The 15,740-nt window shown below is 59.7% G+C and overlaps 1 protein-coding gene across 1 annotated transcript in view; it reads right to left on the bottom strand.

Moving 5' to 3' along the window:
• RASGRF1 (Ras protein specific guanine nucleotide releasing factor 1) overlaps positions 1-15,740 on the bottom strand; it is a 97,270-nt gene that overhangs the window by 52,045 nt on the left and 29,485 nt on the right. Inside the window, exons 4-6 of the mRNA XM_040642900.1 lie at positions 11,880-11,972; positions 9,096-9,349; positions 1,486-1,565 (exon numbers count right to left, since the gene is read on the bottom strand). Coding sequence (XP_040498834.1) covers positions 1,486-1,565; positions 9,096-9,349; positions 11,880-11,972 — 427 coding nt within the window. The remainder of the gene's footprint in view (positions 1-1,485; positions 1,566-9,095; positions 9,350-11,879; positions 11,973-15,740) is intronic.

The raw sequence follows: 15,740 nt of genomic DNA, 5'->3' as shown, positions 1-15,740 counted from the left end.
CTCCGGGCCGCGGGCACTCCCCGTGGGCTCCCAGCTGGGTCCTCCCTGCCAGGAACCACTCTCCGTGGAGGGAGGCTGCCTCGTGCACAGGCCACGCCCCACCCCGTGCCGGGCCCAGGTGGGGGTGTAAAGGACGGCCCCCAGCCTCACCCATGACACCTCTGAGGGGCCGGCCCAGCTCCAGTTCCAGAGTTTCCCAGGGGTCCAATGATGCCCCCGGTGTAACTGTGTTGTGCCCCCACTGCCCCCAGCACTGGCTCCCTCACTGGGTCACATGGAGGGCTCCCCAAGAGGCCTGCCTCCCAGAGTGTCCCCCCTGTGACAGCGGTGATGACCGAGGTCACAAGGTGAGTCCGCAGCGGGCCTGGAACCAGGTCTCCTGACTCCCTATTCCAGTCTTCCCGCCACACCTCACACCCTCCTGAGTCTGGTTTTTTAGCCGTCTGTCCCTCCGTCCATCCTCACCTGTCCTTCTGGACATCTGCCCCTGTCCACCCTGCAGCCCCAGGGTCCTCCTGCCCTTTCAGCCCCCCAGAGCCCAACCAATCTCCCCAAACTCATCCTTCAACACTTGATGGGTGGGGTGGGCCCATGGAGCCCGAGGCTTACAAACCCCATTAAGAAAGGAAAGACCCGGAACCGGAGCTCCTGGGTAGGGCCGTCCACCCCAGCAGCCAGAGGGCTCACCCAGCAGCTGAGGCCGTAGGGGCAGCCCTGTCTTTCCAGGGCCGCTCACATTCTGGCTTTGGGGAAAGTGGGGGACAATGACTTGAGAAAAACAACAAAAAAGTGCCCACCCACTCAGAGGCCTCCGTGGCCTGAGGGCAGTTCTTTGTTCCAGAAATTCTATTTCTGGAAACGTATCTCAGGGAAATACTCCGTAAAAAGGAGAAAATGTCACACACGGAGCTGATGATTTCTAGCAACAAGAAGTGGGACCGACTCCGGAGAGCCGGTGACGGGCGTGGAGCAGTACACAGCCATCAAAAAGCCCGCTTCCAGGGTAACAAAACACTTGTGCCATCAAGTTAAGTAAAAAAAAAAATTAAAATAAATAAAAAAACAACAACCCACAGCAAGATTCAAATTGTAAATTCAGTATGTTTGCAATTATGCAAACTGGGAAAAAAAACCCCAAGATCTATGCATAGAAAAAAACTGGAAGAAAGCACACGGAGATGTTTATGGCAGCTCTCTTTGGAGGGAGAACTATGATTGATATTTTTAAACCTTTCCTACTTTTCTGGATTCTCATATTTTCTCAAACGGGTACGTCGATATTATTTTTAAAAGGAAAAAGTAGATAAGTAACTAAAAATAGATGGCTTCCTCCTAGAAATGAGGTTTTTGCCCACGTGTGTTTCCTCTTCTCCCCGAGGGATTCAGGGGGCTTGCGAGGGGCCTCCACCGCGCTCTGGGAGGACGGGAGTGCCGGCAGCCTGGAGGGCGGCCCTGGGGAGGGACGTCGGGGGGCCGGCTACTCACCCAGGACCAGGGTGGGCCAGCTGGAGATGCGGGCCTTCAGGCCCTGGTAGAAGATCTGGTGCAGGAACATGATGGTCTCGCTGCAGGGAAAGCACAGGGTGAGCTGCTCTGCCCCGAGCCGGCGGCACCCAGGGGCCGGCGGGACCCCAGCAGCAAGCTGCTTCCTCCACGGAGCCCCGGGCGAAAGCCCGTCAGCAGTGCCTGCAAGCTCGTGGGGCCCAGTGCTGGACGAGTACGCAGGACTCCGTGTTAAAAAGCAGTGGAGAATTCCAGGACGGCCCCAAGTAGGGCTCCCCAGGCCGGGGCTGCCAGCCTCCCTGTGCCCCCCAAGCTCTTGCCATCTGGGAGCGACCTTGGGGACCCCAGAGGAGCCCAGGGCTCTGGAGAATACGGAGTAAAGGCCGCCGATGACGTGCGTATTGGGCTGTGGCCTCAGACCCACACGACGCAGGGCTGCGCTCAGCCTGGGCCCCGATCCTGGGCTGCGTGGTCTTGAGCAAGATGCCGAGCATCTCTGAACTTCACATCTTTCTGCACAAAACAGGGAGGTGAAAGGTAACCCTGCAAGCAAGGGAACGATGTCAGTACCCAGTGCATAGCGGGTGCTCGGTAAACGCTAGCTCTCCAGTGCCCTTTGTGGGACAAGTTAGGGAAGCAAAACACCCAGTGTTCCCCCAGCACCAGCTCTGTCACCGCCTAGAATGCCCGGGGAATGTGCGCTCCCCAGGCAGCCACTCTGGCACCCCCTTCCCGCCCACGGCTCCCCAGGCAGCTGGCCCCAGAACAGCCCCAGTCTGTTGTCACAGCTCGTCCTCTGAGGACATGGGGACTTCTTGTCTCCGCGGGGGAGAGGCTCTGGCAGCCCCTTCCCTGCCAGCTGTCCCTCCTCTGCTGCCCCTCATCACCCTGGCTCCTACCACCCTGGAGATCTGGGGGTCTCCCTGGAGGGTCTGGGGCTTGCCTTGGACCAGATGGGGCAGTGCAAAAGGATGCTAAGGTCGTGCACCCTATTCTCGGATGGGAGAAGTGAGGCCCCTAGAGGAAGAGTTGGGGCAGCCGGAGCCTCTGAGCCTCTGCTCTCTGCTCACACGCCCTCCCCCCCCCGGGCCCTGGGCTGTCCCCTCTCCCAGTGCCATGTGTCCCCGGGGGCCTCACTCCCTCAGAACCACAAGGCCAGGCGGGGGTGGAAGGCGCCGGGGGGCACGGGCCTGCGGGCAGCAGAGCATGGGGTCTCCCTCGTGTCCGGAGGGGACCCGAGACCTCAGGGGAAGAAGAAGGGAAGGCTGAGGGAGAGTCGGGGAGAGAGACACCCAGACGACACCTCTGGGTGGAACAGCAAGGCCTCTAACCTGGTTTCATCTGCCAGACGCTCAGGATGGAAGGAGAACATGGCGCCCGAGAGACTGTCAACAAGATTCCAAGCAAAGGAAACGTTCTGAGCTCTCATTCCGAGCGTGGGTCCTGTCACCATGGAGACGCGACTGTCCTCTCCCTGAGGTCCCACGAGAATGGTGCCCCTGGCCTGGTGACGCACTGATTCCCCGACCAGGGCCACCCCGAATGGCTGAAGTCATTTTCAGTTTGAGGCAGCAGGTCCCCTACAGAGGGACTGTTGACAGGGCTGGTTTCTGTCTCTCTGCGGCCCCTGAACTAGTCTGTTGAATGAACAAACACGTACTGATCCCGAGAACGTTGGCCGGCCACGTGTGAAGACCACTTGGACAGTTCAGAAGCCAGAGACTGACCCAAGTGTGTGTGAGAATGCACAAAGGGAAGAACGTCTGATCTGAGATGGGAAGACTGGGAATCAGGGGACTTTCGGTTCTCCAGGGAGCCAGGCAGCTCTGGACTACCCTGAGCACAGCCCCAGCAACACTCAGGGGAGCCATTCCCAGGCACCTCCAGCAGACAACTGCCAGGATGCATCAGGGAGGAAATGCACCTTCTTAAATTCCAACACTGCACGGGCTACTGTAATAGCATGTTAGGAACATCACAAGCTAGGGCTATAACAATACAGTTGACGAAGCCTCCATTTTTAAAGTACAAACTGAATTTCACCTGTAATCCTACTACTTAGAAGCTACCATCATTACCCATCTCCTAGGAAAATAAATGGATCTTATTTTGATTTGCTTTAAAAAAAAATAATTGTTACGTTCATTGAACATTTTTCTTATGTATGGCCATCTGAATTCCTTGTTTTGGGAACTCCCTAGCCACATCCAATTACTATTTTGTCTCTTCTTAATTTTATTTATTTTATTTGTTTATTTTTTATTTTATTTTATTTATTTATTTGACAGAGAGACAGCCAGCGAGAGAGGGAACACAAGCAGGGGGAGTGGGAGAGGAAGAAGCAGGCTCATAGCGGAAGAGCCTGACGTGGGGCTCGATCCCAGAACACCGGGATCACGCCCTGAGCCGAAGGCAGACGCTTAACCGCTGTGCCACCCAGGCGCCCCTCTTCTTAATTTTAAATAACCCTACACATTAAGTAAATAATCTGACACACATGTTGTAGACATTTTTGCTCAGCTGTCTGCCCACTGATAGTGTGTTTGCTGTTTTAATTTTTTATTTTTCGGAAGTTTTTCCCTTTTGGCCTGTGAGGCCTACCCTGTCTGTCCGTCTCCTGCTTCTGAGTGTGTAAGGGCCGCATACACACCTGCTTTGTTTTGTTGCTTCGTTTTTACATGGAAGTGTGCAGCTGCAGTCCTCGGGTGTGCGATGTGAGTAAGGGTGCGCACGGCGTTCCCCCCGGTGAGGCCGGCCAGCTGCCCGATTCCACCCGTCAAACACGCCCGCCGTCTCCACTGCTTTTCCACGCTGCTTCTTACCGTTCCTACTTCCTACACGGTCTTTGGTCTATTTCTAGACTTTCTACCTTACTTTCTGGCATTACCCTCGGGCTGTTTTCCTTCTTTTTAATGTATTTATACACTTTCATAACATTTTAATTAAAGTAGGGCATGTTTCCTCCACTGTCCTTGTTTGGAAACACCGTTTCCGACTTACACGTATTTGCTGCTTCGGCTGAACTTCAAGATCACTTTGCTATGCTGCCCTGTGGTTGGAATTACATTACATTTATAAAATATTTTATAATTTGAACGTGGCCACTCCAAGACACAAAATCTTTCCATCCAAGGGGATGGCCCACTCCCTGTAGAGCCTGCAAGCTCAGAAAGATTTTTATATTTTTAAATGGTTTGGGAAAAAAAAGAATATTTCACAGTACGTGAACATACGTCACATTCGTATTTTAGCGTCCGTAAGTGAAGATTGTCAGAGAACAGCCACCCGCATTCATTCATGGATCATCTGTGACCGCTTAGTTTCAACACAGACCACATGGCCCACAAGGTCTGAAATACCTCCTTCTGGCGCTCTACAGAAAAGCTGTGCTGATCCCTGGCCCGTGCGAATACTGTCCCTGAATTGTGCAGTGTGTAGCTGATGCAGCTGTCCATGACGGCCCTGACCCCACCCACAGCCAAGCAGGACCTAGACACAGAGTAAGTCATTATGTAAGTGTGATGAGTGCCACGAAGGGCAGCAGGGGGCCCTGGGAACACACAAGCAGGGACATAAGCCAATGGTGGCAAGGGACATGGGGGTGGCCAGGGATGTGATAGCCAAGGAAAGACGTGAAGACAGAGTAGGAGACAGCCATCAAGGACGGTAGGGCGGGAAGAACGTTCGAGGGAGAGGCAGTGACCTGTCTGCAGAACACAGCTGGGACGTGTTCATTCTGCCTAGTCCCCTCCTGAGCCCAGAAAAAAGGGGAGTGACTTGCCCACGGCCAGGCCGGGGGAGGCGGGCAGAGCCTGGCCCCTGTACTCCCGCCCCACCCTCTGCCTGTCCACACAGCCCCTTACCCAACTCCCCTCCAGTGCTGACATGACTAATCCATGGTGGCACACTGCCCACCCCCCGTCTCACCATCCCGCTCAACTCAGTCAGAGTGGGCATCCGTGTACAAGCCACCGGGGCGGGTGCCTCTGGTCACCAGCCACACCTGTGGTGCCCTGTGCTGGGGGTCTGGGTGTGGTTTCCACTGCCGGGAAATAGCCCCAGTCTGTGAGCCTGTTGTCTGGGTGAACCGAAACGGCTTGCACGCGTTTACTGGGAACATCTTTCTTCCCCGACTGGGGGAGCACACCGTGAACCCCTCCCTGCCCCACAGCACCGTCAGGGAATCCGCCAGCCTGGAAAGAGGCCTCCCTTCCCCAGCTCCAGCAACTGCCAAGCTAGCACCAGGTTTCCAGCGGGTCAGATCTCTCAGCCTAAACGCAAGTCCCGCAGGAAGCCATGTGCAGGAAAGTCTTCTCCTGAGTGGGGCAGCCCCTCTGCCCGTGACACACGGACCGCTGTGCTGTGGTCGGAGCAGGGAGCGCCGGGCGGTCCGCACCCCGGGTGCTGTCTGCACAGCCCTTGTGCAGTAAGCGGGACAGCGGGGCTCACGTGCAAGAGAAGTTCTCCAGCGGAGCAGGGGCGAGGCCGAGTGCACGTCCAGACCCTCGCAGTCATGAGCAGAGGGAGGAGGCTGGGGGTCAGGGGACAGGAGCCCAGCCTGCTAGCTAGCAGGGCGGTGGGGAGTACGGAGCTTAACAGGAAACAGAGCGGGGCTGACACTGCAGTCCACCCATCACTGTGTGCCCTCGGGCACACCCGGCAACCTCTCTGAGCCCCAGCTTCGTGGGGCGCCTCTGAGGACTGGAAAGCATGCAGGTGCGAAGCAGGTCCCACAAAGCACAGCCGTAACGTGGTGAGCGCCGTCCAGAACGTTCACTCCCGCCAAGTGCTGGCTGGGCTCGTCACGAGGGCAAGGGAAGCGTCACCCCAGCGGTTCCTTGTGCTCACGAGGGCACAGAGGAGGGGCGGTGAAGGTCGTGCTGTGGCCCACCGACCGTCCGCTGAGCTGCGGATCATCCCAAGGCAGGCACTCCCGGCTCATTCGCCCCCAGCCTGGGCCGGGGAAGGAAGGAGCTGCAGCCTGCTGCTGCCCGAGATCAGGGCCGGGGCGGGGAGGGAGGAGCCACACAACACGTGCGTCCCGCCTAGGCTCCTGCGCTCTCCTGCTTCACACGGTAAGAAAACGGAGTGGAATACAGCGATTGCTTCTCCCCGTTGAACCAGCCCTGCATTCCTGGGGTGAATTCCATCTGGCCATGATGTGTTTCTGGACCCGACTTGGTCATGTTCTGTATCCCCGCGCACTGATAGGAGACAGATGTTGTTTTGGGTGCTGGAGTGATGCCGGCCTCACAGAGGAGGAGGGAAGCGCCCCACCGCGTGAGATGTGGATTCTTTCTGGCAGGTGCGTCACTGGGGGCTTGCCGGTTGCGTTAGTGTCTCGCTCCCACGGAACACGGGACACCCAGCGCAGTGCGAGATGCGGTGTGCGAACCCCTCACTGGATCCTCCGACCCCCGTAGGAGGCAGGCACGCTCCCGCGTCAGCGGAGCCCACGCTCTGGAGGCCGTGAGAACTGATCAGGCTGCCGCGGTTTGGACCAGGATCAGTGAGATCGCGAAGCCAGTGCCCGTCGGCCGTGGGCCCCTGCCCCTTGCAGGTGCCTGGAGCCAGGAGACGAGGGGGCTTCCTCCCTCCTGTTTATATTCAGGCCTCCGACCGATCGTGCACTCGTTGTAAGATAAAAACCATGGGCTACTTTTTCAAACAACTCCTGAGCAAAGGCTGGGAGCTGGCCTGAAAACTCTCCACCGAAGATGCCAGCTAAGAGAATTCCGTTAAAGATTGATAAGAGTAACAAAATCGCGGAAAGATTAAAGAAACACAAAAGCACGGCTTTCTTAGTGGTGGTGGTAAGCGCTCACGGAAGGCTCGCAATCGTGCCCTGAAACACCAGAGGCACGCATGGCACAGAAGTGTGTGGGTGCCTCCCGCAGCACAGCTGACCCTGAGCGGCCCGGGTTCGAAACGCACAGCCCGATACCCACGGGTTTCCTTGATAAACACAGTATGGCGCTGAAAATGTATTTTCCTTGTGATTTTCTGAACACTGTTTTCTCCTCTCTGGCTTCCTCTATTGTAAGATAATGTCTGTAAACCATTTAACGAGCAGATTACGGCTATGTTATCAGTAACACTATCCGTAGTTAAGATTTGGGGAGTCCAAAGTCATACGTGAATTTTCAAGCATGCACCCCTGACCCTGGAGTTGTCCAAGGGTCAGCGGCGCCAAGCCTCCAGGGCAGGGGGCCGCCTGCAGGTGCGGTCCGTGACCCGTGGCCGCGGCACTTGCGGGAGATGGGGCTCCCCGGCTTCACCCCAGACCTCCGACAGAGAAGCACAGGGCGGGTCCCCACACCCGCGCTCACACATGCGTGTCTGTGGACCTCGCTGCACTGCTCAGGGCGCTCAGGAAGGGACGCTCCTGTCGCCGCGTCGGAAAGACCCCACTGTAGTTTCTGGGGTAAATGTTACCCATTTTCACAAAAACATAATTGATTTTCTTCATTTTAGGAAATAGAGGCATTTACATAATACTTAAAAATTCAACATGTATGTTAAGAACGAACCTCGTAAAGCCCAGTGGTTCAGTTTCTAGAAGATCTTCAGGGGTCAAAGGCTGTCTCTTTCCTGCCCCCACCCTGTGGGCGTCCACACCCATGGCCTCAGGCCTGCCCACCCCAAGGACTCTGGGCCTCTCCAGCCGGACCCCTGCCCGGCGTCTGCACCCCTCCGTCACTTCCGGGCTGCCCCACAGGCCCCTCGCACCTGCACCCCCTGGGTCCTGACCGCCGTGGGGAGGGCCTGGCTGAGGGCCGGTCATGGAGAGTGAAGCGGCTGAGTGAGGCGTATTTGGGCAGGACCACAGCTGAACAAACATCTCGGGGCACACGGTGGCCCACCCTAATTCCTGGGGGGGTCGCTCACACATTGCACTTTGGTTATGTGTTCTCACGTCTGTCCCTTTTCTGCAGTTCACCCAACTTTAGCACCCGCCAAAACGCGCATCCACTTAAACCATTTAAGAAACTCCTTTTATGAGGAGGTTGACGGCCACAGAGCAGCGGCTAGCGTGGCCTTCTGGGGCGCCGCGAACCCCACAGCGACGCCAGAGTCGCCATTTGGGAAAAGTGCGTGTGTCTGCAGGGCAGGTGGACGTGCGGCGCTGAGCCTGGCCTCCGGGTCATTACGGCCACGTCAGGGTAGAAGCACGGTGCAGAGTTCGTGCTCTGGGGCCTGATTAAAACTCAAACCGCTTCCACCACCGCTTAGCGTCGGCCCTGACAGCGTGGGAGCCACGATCTTCTGCTGGGGGGCTGGCCTGGCTCCCCGCCGGAGGTTCCCAGCAGCCCTGGCCTCTGCCCCCGCGGGGCCCTCAGCATCCCCCACGCCCAGCCGGGTTCTGACCATCAGACGCGTCTCCGAACGCTGCTGGGCGTGCCCTGGGGGACTCGCCGCCCCGTGAACGCCTCCACCCGCTACGTGGCCTCCGTGTGCTCTGCAGCCACGCTTGTGCGGGGGTGTGTGGCTCAGAGCCACATGGCTCGGGCGGCGTCCACGCCGTGTGGGCCGTCTGCTCAGCCGTGCCGGGCCGAGCACCCCGAGGTGGGCCCCGCCCCAGGGGAGCTCACCTGTTCAGGAAGATGCTGCTGACGTCGTCGTGCGTGATGGGGGGCTTCTTGGAGCTGGCGGCCATGCGCAGCGGGCGCAGGAAGTTGTTCACCAGGATGTGCAGCTGCTGCACGTACTCGGCCTCGGCCTCCAGCATGCTGAACACCACCTGGTTCCTCTTGCGCATGCTGTCGGCGTGCGGCGAACGGATGTAGTCCTGGATGATGGTCTTCCACTTGCGTCGGCACAGCCAGCCCCGCAGGAAGCTCTGCACCTGCGGGACCGGGCATGAAGGGGGGGGCTCCGTCAGCGGGGCTGCGAAGGTCCCCGGGGCAGGGACCGTAGGCTGGGCGTGCAGGGAGGAAAGGCCGGCCGGGGGCCAGGCCTGCGCACGCCGCCGGTGAGGTCCTGGGCAAGCTGCCCGGTCCCTCTGGGCCAGTTCCCCATCTGTAGGCAGAGCTAATGGGGGGCGCCCGGACTCCAGTGCGGTCTGGGACTGGTGGCATCTCCCGGGAGCCTGCTGGAAAGGCAGATGCCAGGCCCCGCCGCGGACCTCTGTGTGTGAACAAGACCCCCGGGGCTGCTGCAGAAGTGGGCTCTGAAGGAGGGTGGTCCGAGTCTGCATTGTGGGACGTGGCTGGAGGACAGAGGCCTGCCGGGCTGTGCTGAGCCCGTCTCCCACCGCATCTCGGCCCACGACCGGCCTGAAAGCCCGGGAGTCTCCATGAACACGCATCTGGATGGAGGGTGGTTATCAAACTGCACAGAACGTGACAAATGAGCTAATCTCATGCTGGGGCCTCACGAGCGCTCTGAGTCCCAGCCCCTGCCTGGAACCTCTTTTCCTGCCTCCGTGGGGAAACGCCCGTTGATACTTGATCTGGGAGTTGGGCTGCTTGGCACGGCCGCGTGTTGGCAAGAACTTGGGAGAGGACTCGATTCCCAGGCACACAGAGCTCCCTGCTGCTGGGATGGACCCCTGGGGGTCCCAGGATCACCTGCTGAGGACCGGGGACGGCTGATATCAGTCTCAGCTCAAAGGGGCACGAGCGGCACGTTTGGCCGTCAGGCTGCGGATGTGTGGCTGGGGCTGTCTGCCCCGGAGAGGAGCCCAGCCCTGAGCCCAGACCTCTCTCTTCCAAGACAGGGAGGCTCTCTCCACGAGGGCGGGCCTGCCCTGAGCCCCCAGGAGGGGGAAAATCGAGGGAGAGAGGAGGATTTCAGCTGCTACGTAAAATGTTCCAACCAGAATGGCTTCTCAAAATGGGCCCAGAAGCCCAGTGGAGCCACAGCACAGATGGAAGGGGCTTGGCTGGGACCTGGCGGTGAGCCCCGAGGCCCGTGGGGGCCTGGCAGGTCCTCCAGACGCAGGAGGCCGGCTGGTGGGACTAATGGGGCTTGTGTGGGAGGAGGGCCCTGCGCTGTATGACCTTGTTTTCCGGGGGCCGCAGTGTCCAGGGAACAGAGGACGTGCGCTCTGCAGCTTGGGGCCTGGGGTTTAAACGTCCTCTGCAAACGCGGAGCTCTGTGACCTGGGCACGTCCCTTTGCCTCTCGGCACCACAGCCTCCCCGTACGTGAAATGCAGATAATAATGAAACCCCAAAGGGTTTTCAGTTAGGAATGAATTAATCTGCATAAAGCTCCTAGAATAGCGTCTGACACACAGAAAGTGCTTAATGAATGTTAGCTATTTCTATTTTTGAGGAACAAAATCCAGATTTTGATGTGAAATGTTTAGCTTTTAAAGCACTGGCAACAAATTAAAAAGAAAAAAAACACACCGTGTGGGCTCAAAACCCCAAACACGCCAGGAGGCTGAACTCGGCCCGGGGGACGCCCGTGTGCAGTTTCTGGTCTGGGGGCGTCGGGGGCTTTCTGCCCCCTCTACAAGAAGGACTGTCCAGTTCTACCAGTCTTAGGGTGACCCGGGCTCCCTGGCTTCAAGTCTGGCAGCCTGCACACGCACACATGCCCCTTCCCTGGGCATCTGCTGTCCTCGCTGGCCCACGGTGCTGGTCAGCACCCCAGCCACCGGGCAGATCCCCAGGGCCTTCTAGATGTTTGCCCCCTGGACTCTCGTGGAGCAAACCAGCAGGGGTAGCTCTCGGGTCCAGGGGCTCCCATGCCAAGGTGTGTGTGGGACTAGAGGGGCCAGTTGTGAGAGGAAGGTCTAGTGGAATGGGGAGGGAAGGGTGCGGGGGTGGCAGTGGGAAGGGTGTGGGGGTGGGGCAATGGGAGTGGGGGTCAGGGGTGTGTGGCAGTGGGGAGGAGGCTGGGGTGGCAGGGGGAGGGGGGCCGGGGGTGTGGGCAGTGGGAGGGGGCGCGGGAGAGTGACAGTGGGAGGGGGCTGGGGTGTGGCAAGCGGGTGGGAGTGCAGGAGGGGGCCAGGGGGAGTGGCAGTGGAGGGCCGAGGGTGTGGTGCAGGGGGAGGCCAGGGGGTGTGGCAGTGGGGAAGGGGTGGGGGGGGAGTGTGGCAGTGGGGAGGGGGCCGGGGGGTGTGGCAATGGGGAGGGGGCCGGGGGTGTGGCAGTGGGGAGGGGGCCGGGGCGGAGTGGCAGTGGGGAGGGGGCTGGGGGGCCTTAGGAAGTTGCCCCCTTGATGTGAGAAAAGCTCGCAGCTGGAGCCTGCCACCTGGGTTCCTTCCGTTTTGGCCTCTGCTGTACCCATGAAACAGAGGGAACCACTACCCCAGGGACAGCCCAGAGAGCCCCTGACCCGTGCTGTTCGGGGGCCTGTGTCAGGCAAGGTGAGGGCGGCCTGCCCTGGGGCGGGGACGGGGCTCCTAGGGGGGCTGCTGCAGACCTTCTTGATCTTCTTAATGTCACTGTCCTCATCGCTGGGGGTGACGGTCTGGGTGGACTGGATGCGCTCGTTGTCCTTGAGCAGGGACGCGATCTGTAACAGATGCAGATGGCAGTGGTGAGCGAGCGCCCTGCCACCTCCCCCAGGAGGGCCTGCGGGACGTGTCCCCCGCTCTGTGCGGGGCTGTGGAGCCAGACGGTGAGTGAGCACTGGACTGGGAGCCCCGGCACCGGGCTCTGGGCAGCCCGGCTCCAGCACCCAGGGGCCTTGGGAGAGGCCCTCCCCTTCTTGGGCGGCTGGTGCCCCAGTGGAATCTGGGGCTTTGCCCTCGATCTGTGGTTCTCCTCCCTACGCCCCAAACCATCGGCCCCTTTATTTTTGATTTTTACTCTGGCAAAACAACATTGAACTTCACCATTTTGACCCGTTTCAGCTGGGCCGCCGAGTGGCACTGCAGTACACCACATCTCCAGAACTTTCCATCTTCCCACACCGGAACTCCGTCCCCATGAAACAACATGCCCCCGCCCCTTGTCCCCTGCCCCATCAGCTTTCTGACTATGAGCGGGACTCCTCTCCGACCTCAGAGGCCTGGAATCCTACAGACCCTTCCTTCTGCGACGGCCGACTTCACCTGCTGTCAGTCGGTGCCCCAGGTCCACCACGCGGCCACAGGTGTCACAACGCCCTCCTTGTTAGCCCCAGTAATTTTCCGTGGTATTTACATACCCTCTTGCAATCCCTTCATCTATAAATGGACGCTCGGGCAGTCCCCTTATTTTTTCAGACAAAGCTGTGCTGGAATCAGAGAAAAGCAGGCGGCTGAGGCAAAGCCCTGCTGGTGTGGCCACCCCCTACCCCCCAGGGGCTGCCCTGAAGCCCTTCTCTGCCCAGGAGCCCCCTGTGGACGCTGCTGGCCTAGAAACACGGGCCAGCCCTGGGAAGGAACACTCGCGCTGCCCTAGAAAGCCTCCAGTCGCCTGATGTGGGGGTCAGAGAGTCCAGCACAGCCCAAGCCCAGAACCACGGGGCGGTGCCCAGGAGAAGGGGGCCCCGGGGACCACACGGTGGCGGGGTCCCCTGGGCCTCCTCTAGTGGATGGCCCGGGGCGCGTTCTTCCTGCCGCTCCGAGCCCAGGTCCTGCTTGCCCCTCCCTCTCTGTCTGCTGCTCCCATCCACCGCTCCCGGTGCCTGCCAAGGGGCCGGGTGCTCGGCACACGCCTGTGCGCTACATACAGAAGCGAATTCCAGGAGAATCGGAGCCCTCGCCCCAGGAGCCCACTGCGGCCACTGGGCCCGTGCGACCAGAGACAGTAGCACGGGGAGCCTGCCAACGCCACGGCCGAGCCAGCTCCCTCTGCAGAGCACACGGCTCTGTCCCCTCAAGGCCACTTGCTGAACCGCAGAACGAATGGGCTCTCACGATTGAGCACTTTGAAAGCAAAATGAAACAGTTACCCGCTCTCCACTCCCCTGGCTGCTAAAATTACCGCAGCCGATGCTCGCAGAGTGGCTGAAAATACTCGAGAAGTGTTCAGGCCGGCGAGGGCTTTTCTTCTCTCTCTCATTGTCCCCTGCCCGCCTCCCCGGCTTTTTTTCAGTTCTCAGAGAACATCTTCACATCGACATAACGAGTGGCTCTTTGATCTATGCTCCAGAGGGCCGACGGACACACGCGCACACGCACACTTGTGAGCACACGCACACACACGTACACGCACATGCAGGCTCTTAGCTCAGAAACACGGGGATGCCGGGGCAGCACCCCCACCCCTGGCCTGATATTATCACTTCCCGCCGAGGCTTTGCACACCCTACCCCTCTTCTCTTCACAATGGCGACGTGTGTGTATGAGTGTGTGAGTGTGTGTGTGTGTGTGTGAGTGCGAGTAGCCTGTATTTAAAACTGATGGCGCTCCTCTCAGGGAGAGGCGTTCCAGGACAACTCCTCAGCAGGGACCAGGGCGAAAATAGATGCAATTAGGTCAAGCACTACGCTCCAAGCTCAGGCAGTGCCGGCAAGCCCTGGAGCCTTTACTTAAGCAATGGGCTGGGTGGGCAAACTCTGGAGTGCTGTGAGCCTGGGGACCCTGCAGAGGTCTTGGGCTTCGGCTCCTCCCTGCCAGGAGCGGAGCATGGGGAGGTGGAGGGCGCCCCAGCCCCACGGAGCTCCCACCGGCCACCTTTCTCGAAACCTGGCAGGTCCCCTTCTGGGGGTGGATTTGCTTTGGACCCCAGTTTGCTTGGCTGGCACCCAGGGCCTGCTCGGTTGACCCTCGGCAATGATGGCCACGGAGACCTGGCACTTTGTCTCCTGCCCCGACCCCCTGGCTGGCGTCCAGCCCTGGCTGCCCAGCCCGGCTCTACGCCTGGTGTCTCAGCGGGCCCCTGACCACCTGCCACCCCGCAGTCTGGCTTTCTTGGCCATACCGCTTTGGGACACAGAGCACTGGCTCCCGCCCACCGTCCCTGAGATGGCGTCTTTAATCCAGAGGGCATTTAGTGCAGTAGCTGACGGGGGAATTCACCCAGGGTGTTTTTGTTACCAGCCGAGGTTTTGCTAAAGATCTCCGTATTTCTTGGTCTTCAAGCAGCTGGCACACGGCCCAGCTTCCTCTCCTCCCCTCTCGATCCCCTCTGGCCTCTTCCAAGCCAACCAGGGGCCCATCTCCGTCCTCCTGGGCCAATCTTGTCCACTGTCCTGGTGACGCCTCTGTGTTGGGCTCTGGTGAGAGGCGGCTGGAGGTGGAGAAGCCAGATCGCTCCCTCGAAGAGCTCCCAGCCTAACAAGGGGGTCAATACGACAGGACAAGTCGTGCAGCGACTGCAGTGGGAGGGTCTCGCCAGGGAAGCAGCAAGGGCCATCCAGAAGAGGTTCTGAAGGATGAATAGGAGTCCAACAGGAGGGCTATGGGATGGAGGACTTCCAGGGGACGGGATGCTGTGAACGGAGGCACGGGGCACGCAGGGTGTGGTGTGCCAGGTTAGCAGGGGAAGGGCACGCAGCAGGAGACACGGGAGGCAAGCCTCCAGGCGTGGAGGTGTGCCCCGGTGCGGACCACAGGGCTGGCTGCACTCTCCCGAGTCCCCCAGAGTGGTCTCCTCGCTGCCCTACCTTCCATGGCAAACTGTTTGCAGGACTGATCTAAACCCTGCACTGAAGATCTCCGCAGTTCCTTCCAGAGTAAGGCCTCCAGGACTCAGGTGCAGGACTGCATCTGAGCTGCCCTGCAGGTCCGCTTCGGCCTCCACACTCACCTCCGACCGTCACCGGGAGAAGGATCGCTGCTGAAACAATGCCCGGAGGGACGCCCTTCTCAGAGGTGGAGGCCCCTTCGCTTTAGAAGGTCCTCAGCTGTGTGGCGACGGGAGGCGGGGCCTGACAGGGTGTTGTCAGGGGAGCCAGAGAGCAGGGGTGCCCAGTGCGGTATAGACTTCTGTCGGGGCGCCATCTCTCGTGCCCGCAGGGAGAGGCGGCTGCGGGGCTGCAGGGCGCACAGGGCGCAGCGGTGGAGCTGGTGACCCGCAGCGTGACCTGTGCAGAGCCCCGGACCCGCAAGGGCCCAGGTTTGGCTGACGGCTCGGCTGCTGCTGCCCGGACGTTCTGAGGGGCCTGGGTCTTCCTTGTGCCGCGAGCCCTGAAAATCACACAGCTGGGCTGGAAGAGGAGACCGTGAAATGCCACTGACCGCTCTCTGAAGGAAAGACCCCGACTGGCTGCGCCTGCCAAGTCCACGGTGGACAGTCCCACCGTGGCCCACGTCCAGCTGCCACAAGTTGAGCAACCAGCCTGCAGAACTCCTGAAGTTAGACGGCAGGTTCCCGCTAGGAGCCAACTCCCGGGCACCATGCCCTGGGGGGG

The sequence above is a fragment of the Ursus maritimus genome, unplaced genomic scaffold, assembly GCF_017311325.1.
Source record: "Ursus maritimus isolate PB19 unplaced genomic scaffold, ASM1731132v1 scaffold_27, whole genome shotgun sequence".
In the NCBI taxonomy this organism is placed as follows: Eukaryota; Metazoa; Chordata; class Mammalia; order Carnivora; family Ursidae; genus Ursus; species Ursus maritimus.
The sequence above is the reverse complement of the archived record's forward strand: the minus strand, read 5'-3'. Positions and strand labels throughout refer to the sequence as shown.